Source organism: Temnothorax americanus, unplaced genomic scaffold (genome assembly GCF_048541705.1).
Source record: "Temnothorax americanus isolate GAGA-0224 unplaced genomic scaffold, ASM4854170v1 Scaffold3, whole genome shotgun sequence".
Lineage (NCBI taxonomy): Eukaryota > Metazoa > Arthropoda > Insecta > Hymenoptera > Formicidae > Temnothorax > Temnothorax americanus.
In genome coordinates this window covers 3,107,501-3,121,257 of record NW_027509442.1, presented here as the reverse complement: position 1 = coordinate 3,121,257, position 13,757 = coordinate 3,107,501, and the positions used below count along the sequence as shown (strand labels likewise).

Genomic DNA, 13,757 nt, shown 5'->3' with positions numbered 1-13,757 from the left:
CGGAAAATGAGATATAACGATGCAAATTCAATGCAATTATATACCACTCGCACGCTTCTCCGATAAGAAACATTGCGGCAATGTCCATCTCAGTTACGCGCTCTCAAACGCAGCCGCGATGTTAGATAATTAAATACATTAACTCTTCCTACAGACAGCGGTGCATTTATTACAGTTATGTAAATCTCACGCAAGGCGGAGAGCATAATGCAACGATGCTTGGAGAAGTGGAATGCCGCCTACAGCGTCTACTCTCTTGCATAGGTATATACGAGAGCAATAACTTATTCTAACGTATGCAAATAGGAACAAAAGCCACAGATAAACGAAAGTATGCAGACGCGGAAAAGTGAAACGCTTTACGGTGAAACGCAAAGGAAGGCACGATGAAAGAAAAAGGCGACCACGCGGAGTTAAGGCTCCTCTATGAGCTCATATGATATAAAAAGACTATATAGCAGTATAATATCTATTGTACTATTACGATCTATCATTACGTCCGTAAAAATCAGAAAATTAAATTTTACTTTCACTGATTTTACTCTCGATAAATGCAGTCTTCTTTTGTATCCATACAAAGTTAACGTTCGATTTATAACCAATAATCCAAAAATTTGCGGATACTTAATTATTCTTTTTACCCCGCGCACTATCTGATTAATTTATATGTAAATTTCGCCTAAACAGTTGCGGACTATATGAATCGTTTTAATTCTCACGGACTCATCCATGAAATCGATTTTATGTAACATATGTTTACGAGTGTGACCCGGAGGGCATACGTATTATTAGACAGTCACACGACACCGTGTGTTACGTAATATTATATGTATGAGTTGCGAATTCCACTCTACGGAATGTTTCTTGGCATTCCGTGCGATGAAAGGAAATCAAATCAAAGCTGGGGGATTAACTAGAAACCAGAAGTCTCAGATTGGTACGCTAAACGCAGGTCTATCGGATAGAAATGCACCGTTTCTAAATAGGTATAAAATAACAATTAGTCGAGTTACTCGCGATGGAAGGAAGTTAAGCAGGGCAGTTATGGACAACGGCGAGAAGCTGAGTGAAACGTTTCACGCATCTTCTTATTGTTTTCTTTTTCGTTCGTCGCAGGCGAACGGCGAGTTATGCCGCTCCCGTTAATTCTACACGATCTAATCTGATACGCTCGTCTTACAACCGCTATTATATATATATATATCAATTATTTCCCAACGTTTCTCTCGCGGCAGCTATGGGAACTAAGATATAGGAAGAAATGTATGGCACCCTCTGATATCGGCTTGTGAATTCAAATCAACATATGGCTGACACATATATATGAGCCTCCTTGCAATATGTTCACTTTCCCGACAAATTAAAAAATTGCGTGAGATTTTATTTGCATATTAGATGCGCGTTATCTTATTATGATTACATAAAGTATCGAATATTATGAAAATAGAATTTGGAGGATCGGTTTCATGGGAGCGAAGATATGTAATTATCTTGATCGCGTGTTTGCGATTAAGGTATAATATCGCGCATATAAACTGTAATTGCATTACTCAACATAGAGGGAACGTGAAATGTTTGTCTCCTTTTTAAGACTAAAAATGGATCACAGCTGGTTATTATGTAATCAATGAATTACGTAGCATAATTAATCGTATGTAGTTGCATCGCACAAAAGAAAGGGAGAACTTGTAGATTATATCAATCTACCTATCTCCGCAACGTGGCTTAAACGGTGAGACATCGACGATGTTTCTCGACGAATTTCACGATCGAGCGTTGCACACGCATTCGTAATCCCACAGTCGCGTTCTTCGTTATTACGGAGAACGGCTCGTTTCGCGGTGTGTCCGTTCTCATTAATTCCGCGTGATCTAATCCGATCATAGTCTTTTTCCGATCGACAAGCATGTCGACCGACCGACCCTGATCGAGCCGCGTCGAGAACAGTATTCTGACTCGCGTGCAAGAATCGACTTTCGCTCCGTACATCGTCGCACGCGCTCTGCGCAATCTTGCATCTCGATGTTACCTATGCGCGCGATCCCGCTTCTGCGAGAGAATCGTGATTTCCATAACACCCATAGGTGCAGGTGAATAGAGCTGTGCGTGTGGGGGTCGTATAGACACGCGAATTAATCTAGTTCAGACCGGAGTGAACCGATTCTTCTTTCCTCTTTCTTCTCTTAGTTTCACAGTTGAAATATGCTGCAATTATTATTAATAGTTCTAAATATATGGATTAATGATATTAATTTCTGGACAATCACATTTCAATTCGCTGAAAATGTGGTTTTTGATAATAGCATGGCACGATATTACATTGAGTGAATTTGTATCATTATAAGTTAAAACAATAAAAGTTAAATACAGATGAGTTTATAATAGTAAGAAGATTTATTTAAAGGAAATATATAAATATTTTGTTAAATTATATATATTTTTTATAATAGTCTGTTTAAAGATTCTGATAATACATCTTTAAGACATTTTCAGTTTTTATTTTTAATTTTAAAATTTTACGCTTCTGAGAAAAACTGAAGTTATTATACTACTACTACTGCAATAACGATTTTAAGCGCTAGTTATTAGAGTTTGAATTTCTTAATTTACGATTATTTTATATTAAGTACGATTAATTAACATAACGAAATTATTCAGAATTTCCTTTTATCTATCGGGCGATACGACGGCAATTTTATGCGCACCTCGACCATTTAATTCGCATTGTATAATACATTCACGAAATCTTGCAGAGTCAGTCAATACCTTCAGATTGTACCGCGAACACTTTCACATGCGTTTCCTCCATTGAAGCTTTCTCTCGCACATTCTCCGCCGGATAAGAGGAAACAGAACATATTTATCCGCTTGTTGATCGATAAGAATCTAAGTGGACCTCTTGTCTCAAGTAAATCTCCAAAACATGTTGCGAGCTGTGGCAAGAGAGTGATCGGTGATTATGAGATGCTAGACGGAAAACGAGCGGTAACCAGATAAGGCAAACGAGATATTTGGTCCACATGCTCTTGCGTATTCCGACCTGGTTTTCATCCAACCTGAATAGTTGAGCTGTAATTGACTAAACTAAATCGTACGAGCTATAAATCTTGCTACAATCTGTAATGTATACATCTTCTACGAATTTTTTTACTTAAACGTTGTCGACAATTAAAGTTGCCGCGGACCAAATTCATACAAAAGCATCGATTATCAAGAATAGGAAGTTAAATTAAATAGCATAACGTTTGAAACAAACACTTAGATACTAACTGGTAAAACTTGTTGCTAACAACTTGAAATTAAATCTTGAAATAAGAGACTGCTTCAATTCTAAAAATGTTTGATTATGACGTTCGAAAAACGGGAAGTTATTAAGAAATGTAACTCGTAGTAAAAAGAAACCACGTAATAATTAACGTATTTTTTTATATTTTTATTTACGATATTGTAGGCATTACATGTATTATATAACTTTATGTCTGTAGAAAATTTGCAAATATTACTAAAAAGAACGTGAGAAAAGATCTTTTCTATCATCACGGTTTGACACGAAACTAACAATAAGATTACCATCGATTATGAAGTACAATAAGCCATGATAGATTTAGAAACCTGTCGTCAAGCACATATAGGTTGGCAACTGTTACTAATATATACGATAATCGTATCTTCTGGCAGTATCTTATTCCTCTGACGATATCCTGCTCCACATCAGGAGAACATTGCCGTCGTCTATTGTATCTCAGTATTCGTATTCTTTCACATGCCGACCGTCGTGATTCACACTAGTCGAGACTGGTCTGCATCCTACATTATTATATCCTGGTACGCTTGTTGCTCCACATGTTAAGAGCTCGTTTCTGAGTCACATTTTGTACTAACAATAAGACTGATTAATTATAAAGTTTAAAACATCTTGGCATTTATAATAATTATAATAAATCACATTTAACTGCATTTTAAATTTAATAATATTGTTTAAGAAATATATAAAACAATATATACACGTGTTATTTAAATAAACATTTATTTTCTAAAGCAACAAATTTTAATATATAATTATGAATTAAAAAATATTAAAAATTATTATCAGAAAATATATTTTTGTAGAGTATTTATTAAATCATTTAACCGATACAAACAAATTAAATTTTAAAAACCTAAATTAGAATAAAATTATAAATTATTAAATAAAGTACTTTGAATGATTTTTACTGTTAACTGATAACGAAGAGGAATTTTCGAATTGCATCTTTTGGCATGAGAATGAGACAATATTGCGCATTAATCACGACCACGACTAACATTAGGGCTTTTGGCAGGCTTTTATGATTTGTCTTTATAATTTACCTTTGTGTTAAATCTCATTTATTGTAATTCGCCAACAGCTCATTGTGTGTGCACGCAGAAAGTGAGAGGACGTAAGCTTCTCGTAATAGAGTACCCGACATTACTTTCACAACGAGAGCAAGGTCTTATTTTCTACATTGATGGGTTTTGCTCTTCCTTTTCTGATGTCGGCGTGTCCATTATGTATATATGAAAAGGTTAAATAATTTTTAATTTATAAATAGTTTATGTAAATTCATATGCGTGAAAATTGCATCTATAAAAGAGAACAATTGTTTACCTTACATATATAATTTATATGATAAGATCTATTATGTAGGTAAATATTATGATAATTTTCCATTAAATCCACGAAAGCGATTTTTAAATATATATAATTGATATATATTGAAATAAATATTATAATGTATTAAAGACGTCTTATAATATTTGAAAAAATTTTTATTACATTTCTGGAAACCGAAATGCGGGAATTAAAAAATAGAAAAACTAAAAGATTTGTGTGTGTGTGTGTGTGTGTGTGTGTGTGTAGGCAAAAAAATAAAATGCTTGTTAGTTTTAGTGGTTAAATTTTGTATATAATTATTTATTTCATGTAGCTCTTAATTAAAACTTTTCATTTAAGTTGAATATTCTTTCATAAATATTTTAAAAGATAATATACATATATTATTTTTATTAAACTTGGGGATATATGTTATCAATGACAAGCAAACTTACAATTAAAAATGAGAGAAAGAGAGAGAGAGAGAGAGAGAGAGAGAGAGAGAGAGAGAGAGAGAGAGAGAGAGAGAGAGAGAGAGAGAGAGAGAGAGAGAGAATGCTGGCAATATCAGCATCGTTTTTATCAACGTTCTATAACAGTGATTACAGTAGGGAAGAAATCTTTCTTAACATATACAACATTTACAGAATATTATGATATTTATATAAAGTACAAACAGACTTATAAAATCTATTGAATTGTTATACTATTTCTTTTTTGTTATTTAGATTTTAGTTACGGTACTTGTTAATTCTTTTAGTTAACAAGCTGATCTTGTTAAAATTGGATAATCGGAAAATTATATTAAAATCAGATAAGAAAATTATTAAAATGAGATATATAACAGCAATTTTTTTCATATTTAAGTTGTTTTTATTCGAGATAATATAATACATTGAATACAGATGACATACAATAATTTTAACACACTATATCTTTTAAAATAAAATAATTTCATATTTATATTGCATTTATTTGCATATTTAGCAATCTTACATTACTAGTTGTTGTTAGTATCATTGTATTCATGTTATCGAATTTTTTTTATATTTGTATATCATCAAATTTTTTAAATCTATGTGATTTGCTTTATACGGTCTAAAATCTTTTACTTGTTTCTGTCTGATAGTTTCGATTCTGTATCTTTATCCATAGAGACAGAATCGAAGATGTCACATAGAGACAAGTGAAAGCTTTTGGACCGTGTAAAGAAAATTACATAAATTTAACCCATCCGATTTTGTCCGGCCGGAGATTCTTGATTTATGAACTTGTCCGGTCTGCGAAACTGGGGTTTCGGATTTTGTCTGGTCTGTAATTCTGGGCTCATATTTTATCCGGTCGGAGTTGACATGTTGGCTGTAGTTGGCATGACGACTGTAGTTGACATGGTGACTGCAGTTGGCATAGTGACTGAAGTTGACATGTTGACTGCAGTTGGCATAGTGACTGAAGTTGACATGTTGACTGCAGTTGGCATAGTGACTGAAGTTGACATGTTGACTGCAGTTGGCATAGTGACTGAAGTTGACATCGGTGTTGTTGTGGTATGATGCGGTAAATATAATTCCGGACATTTTGCAGCACACAAGAGATTTATGAGATACGGCATGGTATCTGCAGATGTGCAAAATGAGCGACAAAAACTTTGACGCATCTCATCTAGAGCAGAGAAGCCAAATCTTCCGGTTCGTGAAGTTTGATCAGTCGCGTGTGAGATGTAATGATGTAATCCGCTATGCGGCATCATATCCTAAATAGTATAATTTATTAATTTATTAATAATTATATATTTTTTCTCTCTTTTTCTCTCTCTCTCTCTCTCTCTCTCTCTCTCTCTCTCTCTATCTCTCTCCCTTAATTTTAATTTTGTCAAACACGCCAGTCATTACAAGAACATCTTATAATTTTTAAAGATATTCTTCTCGCTTAAATTAAATAAAATTATTATTAAAATTTTTAAATTATATAAATTAGAATTTATTAATCAACATGTTAAAATTATATATAATGTTTTTTTTATTATAAATTTGCGTTTAGAAAATCTAAATTGATTAAACTGATATATTTAATTTGGAAAATACATTATATGTTCAATAAAATTTACGCTATAAGTAAGATGTTTCTTTAGCTTGACAATAAAAATATCTTTATTATTTTGTATTAATAATACAGGAATACATCTAATGATTAAATTTTTATGTCGAAAAGTAAAATACAGAAATAATATATTATGAATAATTGTTACGGAAACCTGAGTTTCATTATTCTAATTAGCATGTATGGTACATAAAACATTATAGCAAAATAAATTATTCTCAAAAATGTTATTTAACAGGCACATGTTTGCAATTTGTTTCCATATCTTTATAATACCTAATTGAGGAATATTACAAATTTATATACGTTACCTCTGCCAAGATTGTTCCATACAAAATCAACAGTCCAACCCAAATACTTGAACGTAACATTTTGTTCTTCGCTATATTTTCTGTGCCACTTATACTCTAATTAAAGTCGTAACTTTTATATTATTAGATGTACTTTGTTGTGCACTCCGCAACCGTTATAGTCTTAAGCGAATTTTCTGTTCATTTATATAGTTGAATGATGTATATTCTTAAAAATACGAACGTGACAAAACCGTGTTAGTTCACGACTAAAATATTACTCACTTTGCAGGATTTTTTTCATAGATTGCATACGTTCCTTATCTCATGTATTAGATATTCTAAAAACAATACAATGCAAATGACATGCAAATACGCTTTATCTACACAGATGTGTTCCACTTTTAAATCTCTTAAATATTCTTTATATCATGAAATTAAGTAAGAAGAAATGACATAAAACAAAGTAGATCCAAGTGTTTCGTCATATTATGGACGCGTTTTGATAAAAAAATTGAATTAGTATAATTCAAGTTCTATAAAGAAAAGTTGACTTTTTCGTTGAACTTTTTAAACAGATGACTGCCCATAAACAGTGAGACAGAGTAGATGGCAGAGATCATCATAAATGTGCGTAACTATTTGTATCAAACGATTTGTTTTAGAAACATTTGTATTTGTATTTAGCTTAAAATTTTACAATATTTTTTGTAATCAACATATTTGGAATAATAATATTATTAAATTCTTATAATATTCAAGTTTTATGACTTTAATTGAAAATTTAGAATGTTATTATTTTAAAGAAGATTCGTGTTATATCTTATCTGGTAATATTCGGTTTGTTCTGTTTAAAATTCACTAATACAAACACACATATAACACAATAAGATTTGCGCATATGGAGGTATGTACATATGTGTGCTGTCATAAGTAGTCATAAGAAGTCGCAACACGTGACTAGAATACAGATAAGATATTGCTATAAAAATTAAGAAGGTCAAAACTATTTTTACCTACTATTCTTACTGTTCCAACACGTCGCTGATTAGTCAGATTAGCACAAGAAAGGTATAGCTTTGCGTTATATTTATCTTTATAACCCAGTAGTATGCAACCCGTTCTTCGTAGTCGTAAAGCGTACATTTTTTCCGCTTATTATGAAGCGATAACAAATATAGGACTCATATGAATTGCTGCATAATCCATAATTGCATATTTATCATCTAAATAAATTTAGTAGTATCTAGAGAACTTTTATTCCTCATGAAAATAACGATAAAGGTGTGATAAATGATGCCCCAGTACTACTGTTGTATAAAAATAGTGCTAGTTCTCTCATCATAATTTATAGTTGATTGAAATATATTTTTAATAACAATAGTTAATTGCAACTCGAAGATGAACGAAGAGAATGGAAAACGCAGAAAAATTGCTTATATCATATAAAAATAATCGTTGCAAAATAATAAAAAAATATTAGTAAAATAAGTCGTGTAATATGACCGAAAAGAATAAGTCTAAATGATAAAATTTGCTTTGTTGCCTAGATTTATTGATTCCATTAAATTATATGGATTATATCTATGCAGCTAAATAAATAAGCGTAATTAAATGATCTAATTAGGTACTCTTTTGCAGGGTTAAAAGGGAATAACATTTAATTTCAACGAGAAAAGTTTCTTTCTTTATTTCCGCGACTTTTTCTAAAAGCAAACATTCTCTCGGTCCAAAAAATATATATATATTCGGACGTTGCTACGACCTTTCGCGGTAGAGCATGAACTACGTCACGGCATGGATGTGGAAGGTGCTGCCCGGTAGGAAGGTGATAGCCGCGACGTGATCACGTTAGCAATGACGCCAGAGATCCCAGCGGGTCGATAACAATGAGACCGACAACGCGGCTGCCCGAGAACATTCCTGGCGCTCTGGTCCCACCTTCTAGAAACGTCGGTCTTTTTGTTGCCCGCTCGTTTTTGCTCGTGCTTTTACTCTTCGTGTAAATCTTTTTAGACCACCCGCCCCGCTTCTCCCCATCGCTCCGCTGTTTCAATTAGTTAATGCCCGTAAGTAAAAAGAGTGCCCCCGCCCCCGCGATACGACACATTCTCGGATCATTGCGGAGAAGAAATCAATCCGCTGGAAAGCATCTCGATGTAAGCATCGCGAATTTATCTCGATAATTCGACACGCTCTAAAGAACGTTTATAACTCATCATTAATCCTGGCGTCCTGGCGCCGATAATGCAGAATTGTAATATTCGCGCGAATTTCTCCTTACCATCGGCTAATCGTTCGATACCAGTTTCCAGTTCGTTTCCAAGAGACGCAGCACCTTCAAGTAATTTCGAATTATTCCGATATCAGATATTTATAAGCTTTTTCAATCTTTACATTTCTTGGTAATAATCATTGGATTGATACACTTGAAAAGAACGTAATATATATTATACAATTTGTAATATAGAGTCAATCTCAGTGCCACTTGTTGTAATTTGTCCTCTTTTAATAAGAAAAAAAATTATTCCGAGCATTTCGACGCGTATGCAGGGTGCGGCGGTTGATTGGTTGTTTAAATTAGAGTTATTCTCAATAATTACAGCTTTTAAATTTCGAATATCGAATTCGATACATCTACGGCATTGAAATTGTAAGATTCTAATTACATTGCAGGTTCTCGGTTATAAGAAAATTTGACGCGTTTTACGACAAATCTGCCAGCGAAAGTATCGATACCGTTATGTATCACTAGTTGTTTCGCGCCAGCCGCGGCGTGCTTGAACTGGCCTCAGAAAAAAAAAATCAGGAAGCCGTTTTGTCGCGCCGGAGATTTGTCTGGCTAAACGTTTTATGCGATCGTCGACCGGCGCCTCTGGCAGCGCGCGGAATTATTCGTGAAAGTAATTGGGGCCTCTCTCGTTATGAAACCTCTCTCAAGAAAATAATTCAAACGATGGTGTAAGGTACTTTCGTAATTCTCGGCCGCATCCCTAATTGGACCTGCATCCTGCATATGCCAATCGATTCGCTCCTGCAGTCATGGCATCTCGCTCGCGCTAAAATCGTGAGAGAGCGAATAATGCGCAGATGGCAGAACGTCGCTCGACGTTCAAGATGAATCTTTCGTCGTTCGTGCGATCGATACGTCCGGAAGTGTGACCTGCGAAGTCGCGAATCCGAACATCCGCACGGGTCTCGAATGGTTTTTGATCTCAGAATTTCGATCGCGAGACCGGATTAAGCTGGAGAACTATTAACGACAGTCGATAATGCGTTGTAAAATATTATTTTATTATATTGGTTCTCTTAAAACATAAAGATATTTGACAAACAACAGGAATTAATCAACGTAGTTCTCTATTATATTTTAGAACAGAAAGTGTTTATAATTCTGTTAAGATATATTGTTTCAGATATTATTTCTTCAGATTTGAATTTGCGTTGCATTTATGTTAAAGAGAGAGATCATATCATAAGTTATATATATTTATTAGAATCTATTGTATTCATAATACATCAGTTGAGAAAAATTATTTCAATTTTGCGACTCCGTCGATAACCAGGTCGACAAACAATTAGGCTTCAAAGTGAAATCTGTAAGAATATATATACATATATAGAAAAAATTAATATTGTGACACCGTTAAAAATAAAAAAAATTATTATATAATTGTTATTATATAATAATGCATAAATCAGTCATAATTAAGTCAGTGACGTCATTAATTAATAGGAAATTGAATATAAAATTCTAATAAAGAACACAAACAAATCAGTCAAGGAGCGAGAAATAGAATAAGATTCGCATATGCGCACTTGATTGTTGAAGTTGATATCATTATCCGAACATGCGAAAATAAGATTATTTATGAAAAACAAAAAAAAACTGAAGACAAATAAATCAACGAAGAAGTCTCTACGTAAAAAATTTAATCGCTCTCGAAATAGATCCCAAAAATAAAATATGTAGGTGTCATGATGGCGAAACAACACTATTGCGTCATTCACTTCGAACTGGCGTTACGAATTAGCACGTACGAATGAGTAAAGAGGCTTGTCTCGATTATTTGCACTGACGGAATCATGTCGATCGCGAAACTTAATAAAAAGATTGTGTAGGCCGTCAATGTGATTGAAGGCATCGCCGATGGAAGATTGCGGAGGTGTGCAGTTCCTTGCGGAGGATTCCGCCGACACTCGGCTCCTCGACGGGCTCGACGTTCCTCCAGGGAGTTTCGGCCTCGCGACGGAGGGCGATAGTAGTGTAGGGTGCATATCGAAGGGAAGATGAGAATGGGTGAAGGGAAGGAAGGCTAGGAAGGGTAAGCGAACAGATGAAGAGACTTGAGAGAGACGAAGGGGAGAAAGAGAGGGAAAGAGAGAGTGAGAGGGAGACGAAGAGAAAGAGAGTGGGAGACGAGGGCGCATTCCCGGTCAGGAGCGTGGAAAAGGGCGATCGGGGAGGTTACGGGGTGATGGCGTGGGTGTGCGGTGGTACTGGTTCTTGCCGAGAGATGAGCGAGGCTGGAGGGAATGGAGGAGGGAGTGGGCGAGGAGAAGTCCAAGGGGATGGAGAGAGACGAACGACGAGATACGAAGGGGTCCCGGCGAGTTGGACCGAGAGAGGAAACGAACACGAGTGGAGGTGAACGAAGGAGCGAGAAAGGTGTTTAAAGGGAGCGAGGGAGATGATACGATTGAGGAGGAACGGCATGAACGAAGGGGCAGGATAGTGAGATAGAAAGGAAGCGTAGAAAACGCGAAAACGAGATGGAATGACTCTACAGAAGAATGAAAGGACGAAAGAATCGGAGAGGAAAACTCGTTTGGAGAGGCAAGAAGACGTACGGAGAGCACACAGAGAGAAAGGGGGATCGGGTTCGGGGTGCCGTGTGATGAAGGGGGACATAGATCGCGTGTACCGTGAAGAAAGAGAGAAGAGGCGGCGAGAGGGGATAAAGTCTGACGGCGAGAGGAGGACGGAGAGAAGCCGGCGAACGAAGGGGGTGAGGGAGATGAGGACGGAGGAGAGCGAGGACGAGCAAGAGATAGAGCGACGCGTATAGAGCGGGGAGGGAGGAGGGAGGAGGAGGAGGATGAGAGAGCAGAAGCGAGTGAGACGCGGCGGGGAATAGAGCAAACCAGAGTCGACTCGGATATGAGGGTGTCGCGCAAGCCGGTCACGCCGAGGTTTCCATGGCAACGACAGGCGATAAATCAACCCGCAACATCCCCGAGTACCGTCAGATAAAACCACATACACATATGTGTACATATACGTGCACATACGCGCGTTCGTTCGCGCGCGGACATACCGACCGGCAAACTCCGCGCTCAAAAAGTTTTTCCTTCGGCCGATTTATGCCGCCGCCGCCGCCGCCGCCGCCTGCAGCGGCGCGAGAGCGCTTTGCCGCCAGGAAATCTTCGTCCCTTTCCCTTTGACAGATATCACCCCGCTACCACTTTCTCTCGCTCCTTCTCATCCCTTCCTCCGATCCTCCTCCCTATAGCTAGCTCTCGTCGTTCTCCAGCTCTCTCCTTTGCCATATACGTATCGTTTTCTCTCTTTTTCTCATTTTTATCTCCTTTCTCTCCTTTTTTGCCTCTTCCTTCTCTTTTTCTCTTTAAATTCTTTCCCTCTCGCGCGCTCTTCTCTAGCTCTCGCCAACCCTCCGATAGCCTATCGTTATTCCTATGCTCTCTTCGTTTCTCATCGCGCATCTCTGTTGGTCTCACATTCCGCTTTTGCGAATACCTTCGCATTTCCCACACTAGACGAGTATGGTGAGAACACGATGAGAAATATATATACACAGTGTCCAATTCGTCATAATGTACGCGCCAATCTTAACATTCTCAATCTTTAAACGAAACGTCATTTTAAAGTAACTTGCCGCATATCTATTTCCTATCAGATTAATTTTAAAAATCGTAGCATTATGGACCATTGTGACCTACTTTCAGGAATTTGAAAATAAATCAGAAAAACGAGAGTAGGGGAGAGACGAAATGCAGATAAAGCGGATTAATTTATATCATTAATCTAGCTTTCGTTAGAATTGTTTTAATCGCACAAAAATTTCTATCAAGTTTTTAGTCACCGATAAGGGATTCTTTTAAGGGAATGTGCAACTTGTGAGAAAAAAGATTATTGAAAAAAGTTGCGATTGTTTAAATGAAGTAATTAGTCGTTTAGATTTGCATATTTAAGCCATTACGTCAATAATTGACTTAAATGCGAATTTTCGGTTTGTACAATTTTATTTTCTCCTTTTTCGCAATCTTTTCCTTATATCAACAGCGAAATTATCTTATACTATTGAAATGAATAAGTAAATGCATAAATAAATTTAATCGAAGGAAGCGGCATGCATTTAAAAGATACGCGCCTCCGGTGCCGCGCATAAGTAGATACATCCTGCATACTGCGTGACGTTTCCCTCGCGGGGGAAGTAAAATGCGTGGGCCGCAAATAAACCCTTGCGAGCCTAATCTCATTTAGCATGCTACTGACGTCACCCGAGGCGCCCTCGTGACGTTGGTCGACTCTGTCGGTGACCTATTGCGCCTCTCGGTGAGCGTCCTTGCTAAGAATGGTTAAGGTCGGAGTAATTGAACGTTCCTACGCACCATGTGTATACGATTTTTATAACCCCGGATGGGGTAATGAATTCGTTTTTCATTCTTTTTTAAAATTAACGCCTCGTTGTTTAATTTAGTTTATTCCTGGGATCTAACAATAGAGTAGA

At 36.3% G+C, this 13,757-nt stretch overlaps 2 protein-coding genes across 3 annotated transcripts in view; both read right to left on the bottom strand.

The window, feature by feature from the left end:
* Positions 1-13,757, bottom strand: part of Cysu (peroxidase homolog) — a 138,178-nt gene that overhangs the window by 37,026 nt on the left and 87,395 nt on the right. The gene's annotated exons all lie outside the window — the stretch shown is intronic.
* LOC143900200 (uncharacterized) lies at positions 5,482-7,315 on the bottom strand. Its single transcript, XM_077411272.1, has 2 exons — positions 7,027-7,315; positions 5,482-6,368 (listed from the first exon to the last, which is right to left on the bottom strand). Exons 1-2 carry the CDS (start codon positions 7,084-7,086, stop codon positions 5,949-5,951), a joined length of 480 nt encoding a protein of 159 aa, XP_077267398.1. The 5' UTR covers positions 7,087-7,315; the 3' UTR covers positions 5,482-5,948.